Raw genomic sequence first — 20,428 nt, forward strand, 5'->3', positions numbered from 1 at the left:
GTGATGTCGGTGTGGATAAGCTTACACTCGGAGTGCAAGGAGTGAAGGGCGAGGAGGGCGTTCTGGAGGACCTGGTGAGGGCGAGAGGGAGCCCGAGACAAATCCCCCGCCTACGACTCATTGATGTTGTCGAGCTTGATGTCGGTGTAGATTAGCATACACCCGGATTGCAAGGAGTCGAGGGCGAAGAGGGAGTCTTGCAAAACTTTTTGGGCAAGGGCAAGAGCGAAGCCTGAGGCAAGACCCTCCGGCTTTGACGTACAGAGGAGATTCGGTAGTGTTACGATCTTATCAGAATGACTCTCGATGCCGTTGCAGAGCCTCAAGATCAAGCACATGGTCCTCCGTGTATGAATGCGATCCCATTTCTTCCTTGCATAGCAATCTGCTCGCGTACAAGATACAGCAGACTGTTGAATAGCAGCGCACACACAAGTAGGGCAGCCCCAGTCGATCAGATCACAAGCAGCTAGCAGAACACAGAGCGTCCATGGAGCGAGACAACCACATACCATTCCCTCGACAGCCACTCTTCGGATCCCGCAGAGCAATCGTTAGCGTCTCCACCGGTACTCACGTTGTCGGTCCCTCAACAACACCGCAGCCCCAGTACATCAGGACTACAACCCACAAACCTCGTACCGACCGTAATGAAACTTCCCGGCTCAAGCATCACACGACACAATACTTATCCTCCCAGGCCCCCTGCCTCAATCAAACCACACTCAACCCCGTCGCCCCCCAGATGGCAAGACGCAAGCCAATACATGCCTCCATCACGCAAGAGCACAAACCTCAGAGGAGACACAAGATCGCTTCCGCAACTTGACGCCATCCAAGCCGAGAAACAGTAAGCACCCTCGTTCCTTCCTCCGAGGCCCTTGATCCCAGCCGTGTGAGTATGTAAGCATCAAAGCCACTGTTCAAGAACAGTTCCGTGGAGGCAGGATGGATACCTTAATTCAGTGGCGAGAAGGAAGAGGGAGACGCACAGTTGCTCGATGGCAGTGGTTCCCCCTGTGTATGGCACCGTAGACGAAGGATGGCGAGAACACAGTCGGAGGCAATTGAAAACGAAATCAAGACAAGAGTGTAACAATCTTCATTATATCCAACCACCTAACCAAAAGCCATACATATCTCATCGTAAGCGAACGTGGGTGCAGGGGGTATAGAGCCTTTTTTCAAATCATAGCATCCCCTGGAACTCTCCAAGCCAAAAGTTTCCATCAAAACAATCTTGCGCCCCTCATGCATTACCAAAAAATGCAAATCAACTCTCTTCTTCCGCCTCCGCTTACAGCAACAGCGCAGCACCAAGCACGCCAACGGCGCCCATAACGCTGCCGACCATCGCAGTCGGCACCGCGGCCGCGCCCTCACTAGCGCCCGTAGCCTGCGCGCCACCAGACGTCGCGGCCGCGGAATCCGACGCAGCCGCGACGCGAATGCCGTAGTTAGTCGTCGTCTGCACGCCCGTGGAACTGCCCGTGGTAACCGTGGTGGTCACGACGCTGCTCGCCGTCGTCTCGGCCGAGCAGCCGCTCCAAGTCGTCCACGGCGCCTCGGTGCCCCAGGGTCCGCTCGTCCAGCCGCTCCAGGTGCTGGGCGGGCAGGCGCTGCCGCCCCACCAGGAGGTCCAGGGGCCCTGGGTCCAGGAGCCGGTGGAGGCGTCGCTCCAGGGGCCCCAGCCGTTGCCTGGGCCGCCGGGGCCGAAGGGCCCGACGCCGTTGCCGCCGTGCCAGCCGCCGGGGCCGCCGTTGGAGCCGTTGGCGTTGGGGCCCCAGGCGCCGCCGAAGGGGCCCGGGGCGCCGGTTGTTTGGGTTTGCCAGGAAGAGACTGCGGAGGCCCAGGCGGAGTTTGTGGTCCAGGCTGAGGGCCAGGCGGAGCCACCTGAAGGGAAGAATGTTAGCTTGGTGTTTGTTTGGAAGGGGGATAGGTGGTGTAGGGTGGTTGGTGCTGGCATGGCAAGCAGATGGACAAGACTGGCAAAGCGGACGGGACGCGAGAAACTCAAGAGGTCAGACGGAAAATCACGGACCTGGACCGCCAAAGGGAAAACCACCGCGAGAAGCAGCCGGAACGCCATTAACGCTCGCCCAAGACGACCAGTCGGATTTCGCAGAGCTGGCCCAGGAGTTCCACGCAGCGGAATCCGTCACGGTGGGAGTGGGATGCGCGCTGGTCCAGCTTTGCCAGTCGGAGTTGGTGGTCCAGTCTCCCTTGCCGTTGCCATTGCCAAATCTGCCCCAGGGACCAGCGGAGAAAGGGACGGAAGGCTTACCACTCGTTGCGCTGAAAGTAGCCTCGGGAGAGGCGCTGACACTCTGGCCGGCGTTGGCGCAAGCCTGGGCGATGACCTGGTAGGTGGAGTCCTTGTCGGTCTGGTCGCAGTCGGAGTTGGCGATGCAGTCGTTGAGGGTGTTCAGCTGGTCGCCGGTGCAGAAGGAGGACCAGTCGTTGGCGTCGGTGTTGGAGTTGCGGAGGTCCTGCCAGCAGGAAGAGACGCAGGAGGGAGCGCCAGACCAGTCGCCGCCAGCGTTGCCGGCATAGCCGCCGCCATTGGGACCGCCGTGGTTACCGTTCGGGCCCTGGTTGCCACCGCCGAACTGGGGAGAGGCGGCGGCGAGGGCCAGGAAAGACGAAGCTGCGACTGCGTGCTTCATGTTGTGTTGATGTGGAGGGAGGTGGTAGAGGAGCTGAAGATGAGGGAGGTGGTCGAGAAAATGAAATTGAAGACGGTCAATGTGATGTGCTACCGGGGTGGATGGCTAGCAGATGCAGGGCAGATGAGGATAGGGAAGGCCAAGGAGATGAAGGCGGGACAGGCGAGGCTGATATATCTCTGGAAAAAGCGAGAGGTTGACATGCGAGGAGGGTCAGCTCCGGCAGGCGCAGCAGCCTTACCTGTCGGAGAATACGCGCGGCAGGGGAGACGTCATGGTTAAGGTAGCGAGGGAGGGCGCGAGGGCGTGAGTGAGGTCAGCCAACCGAGGAGGGCGGAGAATGGGGATCGAGCCAACGCGGCGGGTGCAGCAGAGTTGCGTGCAGAGGGCAGCGCGCAGTGCAGTGCAGTGCAGTGCAGTGCAGTGCGGGCTGGCTGGCGCGATGTTTCGGGCGACGGCGCTGCGGGCTGGGAGGTGCGACAGGCCTGAGGCGGCGACGGAGTCCGGAGAATGCGCGATGGAGAGCCGGATGAGGTGTGAAGCTTCGCCGGCGCGCCGCCAAGCATTGCGGGGCAGCGCGACGAGTGGAGCGGCTGGCTCGGCTGGCGGCGCTGGAGGAGCGCGAGGAGCGCGAGGAGGGTCTCTGTCTGCACTACCAGCCACCCAGCGGCCACAGAGACGACGCACTGCACGCACTGCACGCAATAAATCTCCGGCACCGCTCGCATGCTGCTATTCACGTACGCGGCATTGCATGCACCGCGTGAGAATGACCGGCCCGCCAAGCACGTCGCCGCGTACGCTCCACTCAGCTCGCCGTCCAGCCGCCAGTACCAACACTCTGCCACACCCGCGCCGCACACCGCATTGTATACCACGCCCTCCTGCGCCGACCGCAAGGGAAATGCTTGCGCGGCCAGGCCGCGTGCGCAAAGCAAGTAAGCCGCCCTGCGTTGTGGTGTTCATAACCATGGGTAGGATGCTTCAGCATTGCATTGTTGCGGTGTACAGTGTACAGTGTTCCTATACAGTGTACAGTACCTCCAGCACAAGCAGTCAGCGAGGCTGAGCTCTGAATGTCTCACGTGGTCGCAGAGCCTCTTCCTCTCTGGGCTGAGGATCAGGACCAACAGGACCAACATCGCGTCGTTCCACTCTTGCTATTCTCGCCCATTGCGGTGCCATTACACTCGTCCAATCGAAGACATCACTCCCTTACTCCAACCTCGCTGTCTCGTCCTCCAGCAGTGGCCATGCACTCACTGCGCTGCAGTGCTGCCGTTCCGCGGAGAGAGGTCGACGTCGGTGGTCGGTGTTTCGGACCCCGACCACCGACGTTTGACTCCATCCATCCACCTTTCCAGAAGATCTCCAGGGTCGATGATGCTCTACACATTCTTTGAATCATGCTGCTCTATGTTCGCGCTCTCACAGTATTGGATGAAATGTTAGCTCTTGTCGGCCCACACATTGACGTCCTGCAGCGTCGTTCACCGGCTGCTGTCTGCCGGTCTCCACGCTGCATGAACATCACCGTTGCGCGTTAGGTCTTTGGTGTGGCCAGCATTGCCACCGAACGGTCTGTTTGTGCCATCTTCTCGTGTCTCTTTTGACTTCTGCAAGCACTACCGTTTCAAGCCGGTCCTCTTGATTTACTCGAGAAAAAGCAAATCGTCCACACCCGACAGCCTATCAACCTCGAACCCCGCTTGCCAGTGCAACTGCCCGATGCAGGATGCAGCTTTCTACCTGCGAGCTCTATACAGCCTTCGGGCCAAGAAAACCGCTCCGCGAACAGAACCTGCTGCAGCAATCCTGACACCATGATGAACGACCTCTGACGCACGGATCACACACCAGACGCGAACTCACAGCGCGTCACCAAGCTCAAGCAGCATTTCGGCTCAACAGGACCAAGCAGTTCGCAGAACTCTCTCTTCGTGTACACTGATCAGAGCGCCGCGGTAAATCTCGGATCTTCAACACCCTCCTTCCTTGTCGCCTGCCTTCGCTCCCGCCCGCTCGACCATCCGACTGCCCTTTCCTGAAATCTCCCTGGTCTACCAAAGCCAAAGCACATCAACTCCCCCCTACGCCCTCGCCATGTTGCGCAAGGACGTAAACCAAAGCCCATCAAACGCTCGCCCCTTCCCAAACCAAATCCTCAGCCCTCACTTCACATCCGCCAAGCCCCCCTCTGCCCTCATCCAAACAGCAACATCTTCCCTTCCGATGTGGTCTAGTGGCTAGGATTTGTCGCTCTCAATCTTCGGTTCATTCCAGGATCAGTGCCGACAAGGCCGGGGTTCAATTCCCCGCGTCGGAATCGTGTTCTTTTGATCTTTTTGGTGATTGATGCGAGGCAGGAAGACCTTTTTGAGGAAGATTTTTGCATCTGAAGACTGGGATGGGATGGGGAGGGGCGTTCTAGGAAGTCTCTTGGAGATGCCATTTCGGTTCAAGATCCGTACGATGACTAGAAAATAGGCACACTGTTCAGACTGACTGGTGGACGGCTGTACTCCGCGAGAGAGAGTGGCTAATTCTAAGCAAGCGTACTTCATGAAGTACCTCAGCACTCCGTATCTGTACCTTAGACATCACCACGGATACCATTGCGGGGAGTTTTTTCCAGTGATGCTCAACGCCTGAACGGAAGATTAGGGTTGAGGTTGTGATTTGAGTATACACTATGTACGCTTGATATCTGATGGATTTCCTCAAGGCAAGCAAAAACTTTGTATGGTAGGGAATTGGCGCCGCTCGAGATAGGAGCGATCCCCCCGGTCGGATTGTACATGTCTGGTGAGGCTGTCGTGAGGTGAGGTCAAGAGGATCGCTTTCAGCGGAAATCGTTGTTTTGATCTGCTTGTCTGACAGGCTCTTTTCCCCTTTTTTTTTCTTACTCGAGATCGAATGCGCTCCTTGCGGAAAATATTCTATTGATTATCCTTGGGCCGAGAAAACTTGGCGTTCGAATGTAGGTGTGAGCACATCGCCGGTCGGGGATGATACTAGTCGCGGTTGTGGGAGTGCGGATGCAGGCACACAAGGACATTCTCGAGCTGCCTCTCCTTTTTTCATGTGTCCGTGAAGAGCTGAAGCAGCCATACAGCTCCGTTGGCAGACCTTTTCACGGCACTCCGAAATCCCTCGCACCAGCCACGACCATCATAAACCCCGCCTCCGCCGTGTGAAAGCTCTTCCCACCCACACCCTTCTCCTGCCATCTCGCGCCATCGCGCAAGATCAAACAGATGAAAGGACCTGTCAGACATACCGCCAAACCCTCCCAGACCAGCCGGCCGAAGCCAGACACTGGACTGGGCTGAGATCATCGCCGCGCAGACAGGCTGCGCACGTCGGCATCACTCTTGGGCTCGGGGCATCGGCTCATCAGCCAGGTTGGAGTCTGTGGCTCATGTAGAGAACACAGTTATGGACGTTTACTATAGAAATGATTCTATGAAGTCTAGGAGGAACTGTTAGCAGGGCGCAGGCGAAAGCGTAGGGCTGGTTGGGTGAACTCACAAAGTCGCGTGAAGAAAAGAAAGCAGAGATTGGCGGCTGGAAAGAAGTTCTTATACTCGCGGCGTGAGCGCCAAGACCTGGCTGCGGCGCGCGGCTTCACTACGGCGCCCGGGGGAGCTTCCGCGCTCTGAGCGTCATCTCCAAACGCCGAACGCCTTCACTTACAGTACTTACAGGTCGACAACAATTGGAGGCCGAGTATTGCTGTCTTGCTTTTCGCGACGTTTTACACAAGCTCATCGACGACAGCCCAATCTCACCATCATAGCCACAGCCAACATGGCTCACAATGCTGGTGTGTCGGCGCCTACTTTCGAACTAGAGGCTTGGAGCAGCAACTACACACCCCCACTACACCCTCTACGCCTCGCCCACGTCGCCGGCAATTGCCCACCTCTCGCACAGCAAGCCCTGCAAATAGCGATCACTTCTACCAAGAATGGCAAAGATGTCGCCCTCTACACGCGCCTCGTCGGCCTCGCCAAGAAGCTGGGTTTCAACGAGCTGGCCGAGCTGGACACAGAATGGGTTGACAGGACTGAAGACGCCAACAAGCGCGAGAGCAGCAGGCTGGAACAAGAGCTGAAGGGATACAAGAATAACCTCATCAGGGAGAGCATCCGAATGGGTCAGGAGGATCTCGCAACACACATGCTTCTCACCGGCGGGCCCGCACCGTTGCCTGCCTCAGAGAACGAGCCGCCTCAGAGCGCGCAGACAGTCGGCTTGAATGCTGCCTACAGTGCGTTCGGCAAGATGCGTGACTACTGCACCACACCGACCCACGTCGCGAGTATGACCCTGCGACTGCTCCTCACCGCGTTCGTCCAAGCCGTTTCTGCCCAACAGACCGGCTCCGCCGCCACAGGCCACTTCAACGCCGTCCTCGCCAACAGCAACCGCCTCCGCAGCGTCGGCGTGAAAGACGAGGAACTGGCCAAACTCCAACCAATCTCCGCCTCAGCAAACGGCATCGCCTTCCTAGGCACCGGCAACTACCGCGACGCCGCCGAGTCCTTCCTCTCCGTTTCTTTCGACCTCACCACCAACGGCCCCATCCACAACTTCGACTTCACCCGCGCCGTTGCCAGCGCAAACGACATCGCCATCTACGGCGGCCTGACCGCCCTCGCCACCCTCACCCGCGAAGACCTCTCCCGCCGCGTCCTCGGCGGCCCCTTCCGCGCCTTCCTCGAGCTCGAACCGCACATGCGCAAAGCCATCTCCCTCTTCACGACCGCCAAGTACCGCGCCTGCCTCGACACCCTGCAGCGCTACTACTCCGACTGGAACCTCGATGTCTTCCTCGGCGGCCCCGCGGGCCACACGCACGGCCGCACGCACGTCGACGCGCTCCTCGCGCACATCCGGCAGAAGAGCATCACCTCGCACGTCGCGTCCTACTCGCAAATCACCCTCTCCTCGCTCGCCGCCACCTTTCCCCCGCCGCCGACCTCGCAAGCCACCACGCCCGAAGCCGCGCTCGAAGAGGAAATCACAACCCTCATCCAAACCGCCGCGCTGCCCTTCCGCCTCGACCTGGTGAGCGGCACGCTGGTGGCGCCGGCCTCGGACGCGCGCGCCAAGACGCACGCGGACGCGAGCGCGGCGGCGGACGAGGTGGAGAGGACGCTGTTGCTGAGGCTGCACAGGGTTAATGTTGCGCTGGCGGGGCTGGAGGTGCAGCCGGAGAAGAGGCAGGGCGGAGGTGTGCCGGGGGTGCCGGAGGGGTGGAGGGGGAGTAGGGGCGTTGCACAGGGGTGAGGGTTGGGATGTTGTTGTGGGGATGATTGATCTTGGTGTGGGGTTTGCTGGTGGGATTGGGAGGGGTTTGTTAGGGAGCGTGGCGTCTGGGGTTTGGGGTTTCAAATTTGGGACGGAGCATGTCTCTGTGATTGCTCGCTCTTGTTGAAGAGCTGAGGCATCGCTGGCGAGTGGATTATTGCATGAATTGGCGTAAAAGCCTTCCGCGCTCGAGCAGAGCGCAAGAGTAGAGTGCATAGCATAGCTGCGACGAAAAACGAAAGTAATGAAATTGACGAATTGAACTGCCTCTTCCACATATACCAGCTCTCGGTCTACGCCACCACATCACATTGAAACTGGAGCCTCACTCGATGTTGCGCCAAGAACTCATGGATTGGAGCATGGAGTTATTGGTGGTCAGCCAGACACCCGTGTACTTCTCGCAAGACGCTTCAGGCACCAGGCGAACATCAAGCCTTTCGACCCTCGATTCGTTTCACGCAACATGAGAAGCTTCTTCGTATCCTTTGCCTTGCTTCCTGCTGCACCAATGGAGTCTCCGTGGAGCGTAGTGCGTCCGCGGCAGTACGTACGTTCGTTGAAGCGGCTCCTTGGACGATTTGGACTCCAGAGACCGCTTCGGAGACATAGTGCGGCTTTGAATTGCTGCATACTTCAATTCTCAAGGGACAGCTTGCAGCGCGCATGAACCGGCGCCGGCGAACGATGTGGCGGAAGAACTCGCACTACGCCCGACAGCAAGGCATATCACAACGCCCGGAACGGCACATTGTTCTCGGACAGAGGTCATGCATATCGTCACATTTGGTCGATTGCCCAGTCTGAGAGCTGGCAGCTCCAATATGCGCTCATACATTCCTGTCCGGTCGCCGGTGGCTGACGCGTACACGAGGAGATCCCAGGCGACTGCTTCGTCGTAGTCGAGACAGGCTTGTCAAGAAACTTGCAATTCCTTGAGCCCGCGATTGGTCAAGTTGGCAAGTGGATATAGTCGTCGTCCCAGAGAGGAGGTGGATACTCCGGCATAAGCGTCCAGTCCAGCTCGGGATCGAAGAGCATGTCATCCGAGAACTCTCCACCAGTATCCAGCGGCAAAATTGCATCATCCAAAAAGCCCTGGCCATGAGTCTCCGAGTCATCCGGGGTGATATCGAGGTTCAAAAGCAGAGCCTACGGCGCACCTGTGCCAATGTCAGCGTTTCGCTGGCAGATTCGGTCAGAGGTGAAGCAACTCACATCGCGTGTACCAGTGCCTTCGAGTAGTATGCGGTATCCTCTCCCCTTTGATCCTCCGCCTTTGCTTTTTCATATATCGACCGATCGACTATATGGGAGAAAGGATTCTCGAAGTCGAAGAAATGGTTCACGAGTTGCTCCTCCAGCTTTTCAGGCACTTGCAGCGCAGAGCAATTGTGGCCAGTAGATGAGAGCACACAAGTAGCTGTAGTGGCATGCTGAGTCGTAGCGCCCGGAACGCTCGCTTCGCCAACATTGGGGATAGCAGACGGTCCGTGAAGTTTAGTCCGGCCAGCAGGTCCAATCGTCAAAGTGCCAACACGGTGCGACAGTTCATCGATGAGGCTCTCATGGCTTTCTTCGTTGCCAGCGCTGTTTTCGTTGCTTGTTCCGGCAAAGTCCTCCAGCATCGGCAGCGTCGCATTTTGACAAGCACCGAGAAGGCCGACATCGTAGTCGTCCGTAAGCGGTGATCTTTGCGAAGCGAGCAGCTGACGCGTGTTTTCTGGTAGCCATGCATCATAGCTGTCCCACGGGCTCCCATAATCGTCAATGAGACGGCTCTCTTCAAGGTCAATTGGCGGACTGCTCGGTTTCTGAGTCGAATCTTGCTGAGATTCAGAATGCTGTGCTCGCACTCCTGCTTCGTCAGGATGCTGCGAGACTTTCGTCTGTCGTTCCGTCCCCATGAGATCTTTGACAGCTTCATGGTAACCCATATTGCCGAGGATTGTCTTCAAAGTCAGAGCTTCCTCCTCCGCCATAGGTGGCGTTTGAAGGCCATTGTCGGTCATGAATCGGCGCAGCTCGACCACTCGGCCCGAGAGGAGGTCGATTGCTACTCGAAGTGGCAGTCTGTATAGGTTTCTGTCAGCCTACGGCCACAGTGCCATGCTAGTATCGTGCCAGATGCGACGCATAAGCTCAGTGCGAGCTCTTTAGACATACTTTCTTTTGTCCAGATTACGGTAAACACAGAGACGATTCTTCCTGCTACAATTTGAGCAGATTGGCGTCGCACCATTGCACTGCAGTCGTTAGCATCTCATCGATACGTGTATCAAGGAAGGTATGCACAAACTTTGATCTTGCTGTCCCGGCAGGCATTGCAAGCAAGGGAAGCATGCCTCCGATGGGACGCCGGTCGAGCGGACGTCATGGCGGTCTAGTAGCCTCAGAGCATGCCGCAACCACGGCCATCCACTATTTTCGTCGTTCAATGAGACGCTGGTGCTAGATGGCTTGCGATGTGTTGCAGCGACCCCGATGTGACGAAAGGCCGAAGACACCGAAGGGACTTGCGGGGTGAGCTGCGCCGAGGTTTCTTTGTCCACGAGCACAGTAGAAAGTAGGCATCTACAGGATCAATGCATAATCCAGCTCGACTATCGGAGTAATTACGAAAGCTTGCTTGAGTAATCATCTGGCTCAAGGCGATTGATGGAAACGAGCAGCTGCGAGCGAATGCGATGATGCTCAGTGCATCTGCTCCTCGGAATTCATTTTCCGTCGCCAGACCTCAAAAGCATCTCTTGCGGCCGCCATGCTCGTGACCAAACTCTATAAACAGCCCCGCCGGGCTCTCCATTTACCCCTACTATCATTATGCTCCAAAACCAGCTCGCCATAGCCAGCGTGTCTCTCGGCCAACACGCAACCCATACTCTCCCCGATAAAATCTCAGCCGCTGCCGATAACGCGCTCCAAGGTATCGAGATCACATACACCGATCTCCAAAAATACGCGACAAGTCTTGGGATCTCAATCATTGAAGCTGCTTCTCTCATCGGTCGCCAATGTCTCACAGACAACCTGGCCATCATCGCTTTCGCCCCGTTCGAGAACTTCGAAGGACAGCGAACTCCCCTTGAAGATCGTATCGCCAAGGCGCAAGAGTGGCTTTCCATCGCAAATGTCCTCGGCGCTGAGCATTTCCAGATCCCTTCCAACTACGACCGCAACGCCAATGGGGACCGCAGTGTCATCACATCGGAGTTGCGACAGTTAAGCGATCTAGCAAATCAATACAGCCCACCGATCAAGATCGCATACGAGAACTTGGGCTGGGGCACGCATTGTAGCTTGTGGCAAGAAGCGATGGATATCGTCAAAGCCGTCGGCCGAGACAACTTCGGTCTATGCCTGGACAGCTTCCATCTTTGTGTTGCGCTCTGGGCTGACCCATTTGCTCAAAGTGGCGTGAGACCGAATGGGGCCAGAGCGCTTCGGCAATCTTTGCGAGAGTTGGTTCAGCGACTTCCTTTGGAAAAGCTCTTCTATCTCCAGCTCTCCGATGGCGAGCATCTCGATCCGCCCTATTCCGAAACCCACCCTTGGTTCGACCCTGCGCTCCAACCAGCTCATGTCTGGTCCAACGAAGCCAGGCCGTTCCCGCTGGAGAAAGATCTCGGAGGCTACATGCCGGTAGAAGAGGTGGCGCGTGCAGTCCTGGTCGAACTTGGCTTCGCGGGTTGGGTCTCACTCGAGACTTTCGACAGGAGGATGAGGTTGGAGCATAACGGGCCGCAGCAGAATGCAAGAAGAGCGGCGAGGTCATGGCAAGCCCTCGAGGATGCTTTGAAAAGGCCGAAAGCGGTGACTGGCAAATTGTAGCGCTTGTGGTCAATTGACGTGTTAGCTGTTCGCTTCCACCGAGAACTGCTCGAAACTGAAATATATATTTACACATTTACTGATTTCTGGTCGTAACAAGCTCATTACAAGATAAAGCATCCCAACAGTAATGACATAACAACTGTCCCAATGCCGACCATTACCCTTGGCCCCGCATTACCCGACGCCGCTGTTGTCCCGCCATTCGCACCTGCGTTCCCTTCATCAGGTGCCGGGGAAGACCCGTCTCCAGACTCGCCTCGGGAGTCACCGTCGGGCCCGCCTGCAGGTTGACTTCCAGGCACATCGCTTGAGTAACCTCCAGACCCGCCTGCAGCACCACCTTCGTTACTTGCCGCTGGAGAGCTACCAGACATCTGAGCCGAGTTCGGTGTCGTGAGAATCGGAGTCTGCGTCGCCTTCGTCTCCCGGTACGCCGTAGGATCCATTGAAGGCCCCTGTATCTCTTCGCTCGAGCTCCCAAGAGACACAGATGGCAGGTTTTCAGGCGCAGCTGTAGGCGATATCGTGGGCTGCTGGGCTGGTGAGTCACCAGGTTGCGCGTCTGAGCTGGTCTCTTCTGGCAAGGAGGAAGAGTAGGTTGGCAGGTCCAAGGAAGACTCGGAGGTCATGAGGCGCGGAGGATCGTAGAGGCCGTCAAGGCCGAGGAGGCTGTGAGGGGTCAGTCAGCAGGTGCTTGATACTGTTTAGCGGCAAGGGTGTGTTCATACCAGCTCTCAAAAGCAGGGTCGATGGCTCTCATCTGAGGCGGGACAGCGAGCCTAGGCCGGTACTTCTCGTCGATAATGGTGCTGCAGAAGCCGAGTCCTCCGCCGAAAACGCCGTTTAAGACGTCGCCGTCAGCCAGTGGGCTGCCGCTGGAATCGCAATCCGCTTGGCAGAGGTAGGCGCTCGCTGGCACGGGCGGAATGAGATCAGCGTAATTGAACGGATATGCTGCGTGGGTCATCTGGAAGTGATAGCCGCTGACGGAGTAGATGTCCGAGGAAGCGACGGTCACGACGCCGTTAGAATAGGTTCCTCCCACTCTACCGCAACTATTTGTGGCGTAGAGAGTGTTGTACGAGATGTAAGCTCTGTTAGAGTAGAAGGTGGTGCTGTTGATGACTGTACTTGGTCCGCTATCGGTAGTGGTTGGATGGCCGGTGTTGATGTATAGACATGGTTGTGTGGCGAAGCCATGCATGGTATCGTTATTGGCGTAGGTTGGTCCGTACGGGCAAATGACAGAGGAGGCCGGCGCAGTCGCACACATGTCTTTGGAAGTCTTGGTGGAAAGGGGAAAGAACAAAAGCTGAACGCTGTCTCCATGCAGGGTGCATTCGCCGCAGGCTTTGTTCGAGAGGCCTGGAACGTAGCAACGCGGCATGACCGGGGAGTCGCCGGGAGGAGCGTCGGGGTATTTCGACAACGATGACATGAAGCTACTCGTGGCAGATAAGTATGACTTTTGTAGCCAGGTGCAGTCAGATGGCTGCACGCTACAAGATGGAGCCGGGCCGGAATAAGTGATGGTTGGTACGCCCTCGGTCAAAGTGCTACCGATAGAAGCGGGCGTGAGGGAGCCCACGACACGCACGCGTCCATCGCAAAGACGTGTCGTCGGAGCCGTGAAATGTGTCGTGTTCGTCCATGTCGAAGCATACGGGCTGTCGCCAGTAGGGGTGATGCCGTAGCTCAAGATAGTATCATATATGGCAGATTCGCTGTTGCAGGCCATAGCATAGGACGTTCCCGAGCCAGTGGCCGGCACTGTCCAGGTGGGCAAAGGAAGCGATGAAGTGTTTGCGCCATCTTGTGAGTTGCTATTGCGCTTCACGATATGTTTCCCGAGTCCAGGGAGAGGCGCCGATGCTGACTTCGGTTGGCTCGCGCTGTTAGCCGCAAGGACGGGTGCAGACAGCCATATCGTCCAGGAAATCGCGAGCGAGCCAACCCTTGTTATCATAGCCGGCACATGTGGAGATTAATGATAGTGTACAAGAATAAATCGGAGACTTAGCGATCATGTAAAAAGATGGGGGCGCAGCTGCACGCGCACGTGTGGGAGACGTGCGCGTACAGCTACAAGGGGGGCATGCAGTGCGGAGGTGGAGTGAAATTAAGGTTTTGTAGAGTTCTTGCCAGTGCTAAAACTCTAACAACGCTACGGATCCGGTCTAGAATTGGCAGCAAGCATTTTTGTATCAAAGCGTTGGGTTACGATGGGAGAGTCAGCCAAATTAGTCTTAGCAGGATGAGGCTATCGCAAAGTTTACAGGGACGTGCGAACCAGGCGCCCGCAAAAAGCGCAGCGATAAGATGATGTCATGAGACTACTAAGACCCATTACGCCCATGTACCAAAGATAGGCACCTGTGTGCTGGTCTGGAGCATGCACTCACGCGCCGGCGGCTCCAAACCAGTGGGACCGAGCGGCAGTGATGAGTTTGATAATCTTGCCCGCACCGACAAAAGCGCTCCCGACGATGGGCTCATGCTTCAATGATATCTCCTGGTGGCGTGCAAGGTAACTTCACCGCATCCAGTTTTTTCTTACAATCGTATATCGACTGTCATCATGCAGAAACCAATGATGACATTTTAGGTGATCTTGCGGGCATGCAGATATAACGTCAATATTTACAATCTATAGATATACACACTTTTGAAATTACATGTACGCGCTGGCGATCTTCTTCGCAGCGATCTCCGCAATACCGTACACCATGGTCTGGATGTGCGCGCTGGGCTGGACAGGGATGATGCTGGCATCAACGATCCTCAGACCCTGCACGCCGTGAACCTTAAGGTCGGCGTCGACGACACCGCCGTGCTCGAGCGAGGCCATGTGGCAGGTACCCATGGGGTGGTAGATAGACAGGGTGTTCTCGCGAGCGTACTGGAGCCAGTCGTCATCGGTCTTGACGAGATCGAAGCCAGGCTCGTACTCGGTGGTCCAGAACTTGCGGAGGGCGTCGGTCTCAGCGATGCGACGGTTGAACTTGGCCGCTTCCTTGGCGGCATGCAGGTCATAGGGCTTGGAAAGGTAGTTGGGGTCGATGACGGGCTTGCCATCGGGAGAGGAAGCATTGATGTGGACGCTGCCACGGGAGAAGGGGTGCTGGACAACGGCAATGAGAGAGAAGAAGCGAGTGGTGTCGTTGGCGGGGGAGGGGACGCCGCGGACGCCAGTGTAGCCATCGCTGAAAATGACCTCAAGCTCGGGGACGGAGGAGTTGAGGGAGGTGGTGAGGTACTCGAGCTTCCTGGCGTCAACAGGGTTGGACGTGTTGGCGGATTCGCGGGCGAAAGAGGTCAGGCTCTGAGAAGCGTTGGCATCGAGGGCCTGCTCCCAGGTCATGTAAGAGTAACCTGAGCCAGTGTAGTCGTACCAGGACTTCTCGTTGTCGCGCCAGAGACCAAGCTGCTCAGCGGCGAAGGTGGGGTTGACACGCAGGTCGTCGAAAGAAGCATACTCCTCCTTGAGGTAGTAGGAAGACTGGATACGAATGTGATCTTGCAGGTTCTCGCCGACGCCGGGGAGAGAGTGCACAACCTCGATGCCGGCAGCGGTGATCACCTCTTCCTGGCCAATACCAGAGAGCTCAAGGAGCTGAGGGGACTGCACGGAGCCAGCAGAGAGAATGACTTCCTGCTTAGCCTCAATGAACTCGTCACCGATGTAAACGCCGTCGGCAACAACGCCGTCGTCGTTGCTGCAAGTGCTGATCCGGGAGACAGTGGTCTCGGTCCTGACGTGGAGGTTGGGTCCAGCGATGGAGAGGTAGGTAGGGGCGTAGGAGCGAGTGTAGTTCGAGGCACGGATGTTGCTAGGCTGGGTCATGACGCCGAGAGGGTTGCCACCGAGAGAAGCCTTGTTCTCAGGAACACCGAAGCTCTCAAGCGCCGGGATGAAGCCTTCCTGTTGCTCAGGAATGATGCGGTTGATAGCCGAGTGGATCGGTCCATCATAGCCAACACCATCGCCGTCGTAGCGAGGGTCCTTCTGGAAAGTCTCAACAGCCTCCATAGCAGCAATGAAGTTCTCCCAGTTCCAACCTTCGTTGCCCAGCTCCTCCCAGGCATCGTAGTCGGCCTTCGCGCCGCGGTCCCAGGTCATCAGGTTGAGGGCAGAGCTACCTCCGAGGACCTTACCACGATTGATGTTGAACTTGCGGCCCTCCGCGTCCGGCTGAGCAACGCTGGTGAAGTTCCAATCCAGCGGGCCACCGAGAGTGCTGCCCTTGCGACCGGGAATGTTGATCTTCTCCTCGTCCCAAGCTGCTGGACCGGCCTCGATGACCAGGATGCATTGGTCAGGCAGCTGGGTGCTCAAGCGAGAAGCCACAGCCAGGCCAGCTGTGCCACCGCCAACGACAATCTGATAAGGTCAGCTCTGTAGCCATCATGCAGGGGCGAAAAAAGGACAGGGGGCGTACGAAGTCGTAGCTATCGCCATCCGCTGCGCATGCTTTGCGAGGCACAAGCGGGGTCGCCAGGGCGGACGCAGCGCCTGCGAGGGGAAGCAGCTGGGAGTAGCGCATGGTAGCAGTAGATGAATACTACGCTGTCCACAGCGAAGACTGTCAAAGAGTGACTTGAGGTGAAGAGGTATCCGAGGCGAGCGAAGGAAAGCTTCACGACATATATCCTGGATGAAGTCGCGAAACGAGGTCGACAGGACGACCTTAGCCTGCACGCGGTGGGTCGGCAGCGGTCGCGGCAGGTCGGCAGTCTTCTCTCGTGTGGGCTATGCCTGCGCTAGCGACCGTGCAGACGCAGGGCTGTGGCGATTTGATGGCATTGAGACCAATGAGCGTCTGGCGCGAGGGAGCATCTGCAGAAAACCCAGCCCGGCAATTTCCCGCATGCAACCGCGTGCTCGCCACGTGCCGGTCGCGCGAGGAGATGGACAAGTCGAGTCGAAAGGCTCGGATGGGTAGATCCTGCTGCTCCGCCGCCGAGTATCGCCGGTGCTTCCATTTACTCCTCCGGCTCGAAGTTTCCGTAATTCACGACTCATGGCAACGACTTGATCGAGCAGCAGCCGCACAAAGAAAGGCTCGTGGGGGCGCGGCACGGCTAGTGTGAGCAGGCGTTGAGGCGCCGTCAGTGCAGCGCCCTTCCGTGGGGACGGCTGGATCGGGTACTCGGAAGCTCAGGTGGCAGGGAAGCAGCTTTGCTGTCTACCCTGTGGTGTACGGCACGGCATATGACAAGGGCTTCGCAAAGTGAGTGGCGTGGGCTAATGCAGCGTCCCTGGAGTGCCTGACAGCAGCAAAGGCAATTGCTTCAGGTCTTCATCCTTTTTGCAGACTTGACCTATTGCAAGCCGAGGGCAGACGCCACGCACGACACGCACTTAGGGCTGTCTTGTGCTGCTGTCTCTGTGGGGTACGATTGCGGCACCGGGAACATCGTAGAAGATGAAGGGGCGTGGAGCATTCCTAACGAGGAGATGCGGCCGCGTCTCCGTTCCCGCGGCAGTGTCGGTGGCAGCTGAATCGCAAAATTGGGTGAGATGGTTGAAGGCTCGCATGGCGAGGGATTCGGGCATTTGCCGATTAGCGATGTTCGCCAATCCCATTGCCGGGATCGATAGCAGGGACCCAAATCTCTTGGCCCCGCTATCGCCGCCGCTGATTCAAGGAGGCTTGCCATGGTGAAACTCTTAACTCCACCCCGAGCCGGCGGCGCCCATCTTCACCCAAGGCTCTTCCTGCAACAGGCAAGATCGTCGCGTCCCGCCCTTCGCTTGCGTTCGCGAAGCCACCTCGTCCTCGCTTTCTCTGGCACGCTTGCAAAGCCTACTGAATTTGGGCTTTCCGCGGGCAATAATCTTCGAATTACTCAAGCAGACAGAGTTTCTTCGTGGCTGTCTTACGCCTGCCGCGGATGCGTGGACCGTACCGTTTCATCCATGGGAGCACTGTAGGATGAGATGTGGGCGTCTTCAGGGCTCGACCCTCCTTCCCGATGACAGAAGGGTCTATCTGCAAGTATCCATGTAAACCCTGCCTTGCCCAGATCTGTGTTTCCTTTGCTGCCATCCATTCCCTGCCAAAACGAACATCACGACGAGACGATCATCACTGGGTGGCCGCTGCGGCACCCGTCGCACTCCTTCGAATCCTTCCTCTGGGGGCCCGGCGTCCGACCGATCTGGTGAAACGGCCTCCTCATCCGCCGTTTGCCCGGCAAAACAACCGTGAAGCATGGCGCGCGAGGACGACGACGCTGGCCCAACACTGCTGGTCATTTCGATAGTGGTGCTAATCTTGGTACTATCCACCACCGTGCTGCGCGTGATCGTACGTGCAAAGCGCGCGGTACTCGGCGGCGACGACTATACCATCGCAGCTGCCAGCCTGCTCACCGTTGGACGTGTAACGTGCCAATTCATCAGCGTCGGATATGGAAATGGCAAACACCGGGAGTTCCTGTCAGTCGACGACTACCAGTACATCAACTTCCTGACCTGGCTCACACAGCTCTTCTTATTTCCCATCTTATGTCTGCTCAAAGTCTCGGTCTGCTTGCTGGTGCTACGGATCAAGAACACGAGGCCACTTAGATACGGACTCTGGGCCCTTATCACACTGCTGGTTATCACCACCCTCTTGCCAGAGATCGTCCTGTTGGCGGAGTGCTCCCCCGTGTCGGCGTACTGGACCAGCCAGGCCGACAAGTGCTGGAATCCCAACGTCAGGATCTATTCCATCTATCTCCAGACATGTAAGGCTCCCTGTATCAACGAACATCATGAGCTGAATGTGAACTAACCAACGATAGCCGTCTCTGTTTTCGCCGACGTTGTCTGTACTCTACTCCCCGTCGCTGTCGTCTGGAACTTGACCCTGTCGCTTCAGAACAAGATCGCCGTCTGTGCGCTCATGAGTTTGGGTGTAGTGTATGTGTCTCCATGCTTTCATGCAGACATTCTGGATAGCAGTGCTAACACCGCTTCTCACAGTTCAACTGCTTTCGCCTGCGTTCGTGCGTCTTCTCTTGGCCTCTCCGTGTCCGATCTGAGCTGGGTCTATTGCTGGGCAGCAATTTGGGGAAACATCGAGCTGGGCTTCGGCATCCTCGGCGCAGTACGTCCAATCCTGTTACGGACAAGCTCAATCCTGTCGAAATTGCTGACAATGTCAACAGAATCTCGCCCTAACTCGCACCTACTACGACTTTTTCAAGCGTGGCCTTGACAGCATCACGTCCAAAACCCGCAGCACGATGGGTAAATCTCACAGTCGCAGCGGCGGCTACGCGCTCGGCTCAATGGGAAAACCCGGTAAATCACACCCCAGCAGCGGTGCCTGGGACGGATCAAACTCCGCCAATAAGTCAAGTCAAGTCCAATGCCGCGGCCGCCAGGTGAGCAGCACGGGCAGCGAGGATACCGACGAGATCCCACTTGGCGTCGGCACATCTTCTAGCGGGATCAAGAGAGAGATCGAATTCTCCGTCGAAGCAGACTCGCGAAGCAATTACCGGGAAGCTGGCGGTTGGGGTCCAGACTTGGAGAGAGACGCGACAAGAGAGGACGGTCCTGGTAGGGAAGCAGGCAGGATGTTTTAGGGGCAATCGCATTGGACAAAGGGGGGCTGGGTTCTGGACGTGATACCTTGGGGCTTTCGTTTTTACTCATCATTTCTAGCTTTTTCGCTTCGACAGCATGGGCTACAGGACTGCAACACTTTTGTCATTTGTACACGACGGATTCAGTATGCATTGATGAAGCGCATGATACATGCTCGTTTGGAGCACAAGAATTGTAGAATACTATTCATAAAACAGTTGTACAGAAAGATTTGACACCAGCCGACGCAATTGGCCGCCGCTCGGCAAGGTGCTATAATCAAACACCTACTCCTTCTGAAGACGTCTATACCATCCTTTCGCTATGCGCTGATGATCGCCATGTGTTCTTCACGAACACAGTTGCCGTCCACGGATGCTCCCCGATCGGAACGGCAGGGCTCATACCAGCTAGATGATAAATTAGCCGTGCCGTGCGTGCGCATCACCGGGATCGATTGATCGACAAGCGAGTCAGGTGCACACGCCCTTAGGGCGCCGCCAGGAGGCGAAGACTCCAACTTATCGCGATGCTTCGAGAAATTCCGAAGGCTCGGGACGATGGTAGTGTTCCAATATGTGTAAACGCTAAGAGTGATGACTCTTGAGCCGAACTGGCAATGAGCAAGATTCGTGTTCCTAGCAGCCGTTGGGGCATCAATAGTGTCGGCGAGGAGCGAATGTGCTCAAGTCTTTCTGTTAGGGCATTTTCGCCATGCCTCCGACGGGCTCTTGACTCCCGAGGATCTATGCTTATGCACCTAGTGCATGGTTTCCAGTCTATGAGCTTTTTGCCTAAAATGACAAGCGCGCCGGAAGAAATCACTTCATCTAGTACAGATCTAGAACGGCATTGGTCGGCCCGCAGGCTGAAGGATTGATTGAAATTGCAAATCATGTTCTTACTAAGACTTCACTTGTTTCAGGTACCTTTGCCGTTCATGCGTCGCGCGGGGGGCCCTATTGTACGTGCAGTAGGTTTGCTCTTCTTCTCACACCAGGGCTCGTCCAAATCCTCGCTTTGAACATTC

General features: G+C 56.9%; 7 protein-coding genes across 7 annotated transcripts; 3 read left to right on the forward strand and 4 right to left on the reverse strand.

The window, feature by feature from the left end:
• Positions 1-1,297: 1,297 nt before the first annotated feature.
• WHR41_06567 (uncharacterized protein) lies at positions 1,298-2,908 on the reverse strand (the record flags this gene model as incomplete). Its single annotated transcript, XM_069375172.1, has 2 exons — positions 2,285-2,908; positions 1,298-1,893 (listed from the first exon to the last, which is right to left on the reverse strand). Exons 1-2 carry the CDS (start codon positions 2,664-2,666, stop codon positions 1,298-1,300), a joined length of 978 nt encoding a protein of 325 aa, XP_069227996.1. The 5' UTR covers positions 2,667-2,908.
• A 3,568-nt stretch (positions 2,909-6,476) lies between these two features.
• On the forward strand, positions 6,477-7,961 carry WHR41_06568 (uncharacterized protein; the record flags this gene model as incomplete). Its single annotated transcript, XM_069375173.1, has 1 exon — positions 6,477-7,961. The coding sequence occupies one exon, from the start codon at positions 6,477-6,479 to the stop codon at positions 7,959-7,961; it is 1,485 nt and encodes a 494-aa protein (XP_069227940.1).
• Positions 7,962-8,232: 271 nt separating this feature from the next.
• WHR41_06569 (uncharacterized protein) lies at positions 8,233-10,444 on the reverse strand. The gene is made up of 4 exons (XM_069375174.1): positions 10,282-10,444; positions 10,149-10,228; positions 9,201-10,055; positions 8,233-9,145 (listed from the first exon to the last, which is right to left on the reverse strand). Exons 1-4 carry the CDS (start codon positions 10,357-10,359, stop codon positions 9,100-9,102), a joined length of 1,059 nt encoding a protein of 352 aa, XP_069227939.1. The 5' UTR covers positions 10,360-10,444; the 3' UTR covers positions 8,233-9,099.
• A 361-nt stretch (positions 10,445-10,805) lies between these two features.
• Positions 10,806-11,813, forward strand: WHR41_06570 (uncharacterized protein; the record flags this gene model as incomplete). The annotated part of the gene is made up of 1 exon (XM_069375175.1): positions 10,806-11,813. One exon carries the CDS (start codon positions 10,806-10,808, stop codon positions 11,811-11,813), a length of 1,008 nt encoding a protein of 335 aa, XP_069227883.1.
• Positions 11,736-13,765, reverse strand: WHR41_06571 (uncharacterized protein). Its single transcript, XM_069375176.1, has 2 exons — positions 12,545-13,765; positions 11,736-12,485 (listed from the first exon to the last, which is right to left on the reverse strand). The coding sequence occupies exons 1-2, from the start codon at positions 13,552-13,554 to the stop codon at positions 11,918-11,920; spliced, it is 1,578 nt and encodes a 525-aa protein (XP_069227884.1). The 5' UTR covers positions 13,555-13,765; the 3' UTR covers positions 11,736-11,917.
• Positions 13,766-14,436: 671 nt separating this feature from the next.
• On the reverse strand, positions 14,437-16,967 carry WHR41_06572 (uncharacterized protein). The gene is made up of 2 exons (XM_069375177.1): positions 16,256-16,967; positions 14,437-16,197 (listed from the first exon to the last, which is right to left on the reverse strand). The coding sequence occupies exons 1-2, from the start codon at positions 16,358-16,360 to the stop codon at positions 14,488-14,490; spliced, it is 1,815 nt and encodes a 604-aa protein (XP_069227885.1). The 5' UTR covers positions 16,361-16,967; the 3' UTR covers positions 14,437-14,487.
• Positions 16,968-17,736: 769 nt separating this feature from the next.
• WHR41_06573 (uncharacterized protein) lies at positions 17,737-19,689 on the forward strand. Its single transcript, XM_069375178.1, has 4 exons — positions 17,737-18,551; positions 18,609-18,726; positions 18,790-18,913; positions 18,975-19,689. The coding sequence occupies exons 1-4, from the start codon at positions 18,032-18,034 to the stop codon at positions 19,395-19,397; spliced, it is 1,185 nt and encodes a 394-aa protein (XP_069227886.1). The 5' UTR covers positions 17,737-18,031; the 3' UTR covers positions 19,398-19,689.
• Positions 19,690-20,428: the final 739 nt, after the last annotated feature.

The sequence above is a fragment of the Cladosporium halotolerans genome (assembly GCF_011745625.1).
Source record: "Cladosporium halotolerans strain TM138-S3 chromosome Unknown Sca23, whole genome shotgun sequence".
Classification (NCBI taxonomy): Eukaryota; Fungi; Ascomycota; class Dothideomycetes; order Cladosporiales; family Cladosporiaceae; genus Cladosporium; species Cladosporium halotolerans.

Bases quoted from the DNA above. Each gene is read 5' to 3' on its own strand.
- WHR41_06569 (XM_069375174.1), bottom strand. From the start codon at position 10,359: ATGACGTCCGCTCGACCGGCGTCCCATCGGAGGCATGCTTCCCTTGCT. The intron at 10,229-10,281 runs GTTTGTGCATAC...TAACGACTGCAG, and splicing joins GCCGGGACAGCAAGATCAAA to TGCAATGGTGCGACGCCAAT. The intron at 10,056-10,148 runs GTATGTCTAAAG...AAACCTATACAG, and splicing joins CGTAATCTGGACAAAAGAAA to ACTGCCACTTCGAGTAGCAA.
- WHR41_06571 (XM_069375176.1), bottom strand. From the start codon at position 13,554: ATGGCCTGCAACAGCGAATCTGCCATATATGATACTATCTTGAGCTAC. The intron at 12,486-12,544 runs GTATGAACACAC...GACCCCTCACAG, and splicing joins GACCCTGCTTTTGAGAGCTG to CCTCCTCGGCCTTGACGGCC.
- WHR41_06572 (XM_069375177.1), bottom strand. From the start codon at position 16,360: ATGCGCTACTCCCAGCTGCTTCCCCTCGCAGGCGCTGCGTCCGCCCTG. The intron at 16,198-16,255 runs GTACGCCCCCTG...TGACCTTATCAG, and splicing joins ATGGCGATAGCTACGACTTC to ATTGTCGTTGGCGGTGGCAC.
- WHR41_06573 (XM_069375178.1), top strand. From the start codon at position 18,032: ATGGCGCGCGAGGACGACGACGCTGGCCCAACACTGCTGGTCATTTCG. The intron at 18,727-18,789 runs GTATGTGTCTCC...CGCTTCTCACAG, and splicing joins CTCATGAGTTTGGGTGTAGT to TTCAACTGCTTTCGCCTGCG. The intron at 18,914-18,974 runs GTACGTCCAATC...CAATGTCAACAG, and splicing joins GCTTCGGCATCCTCGGCGCA to AATCTCGCCCTAACTCGCAC.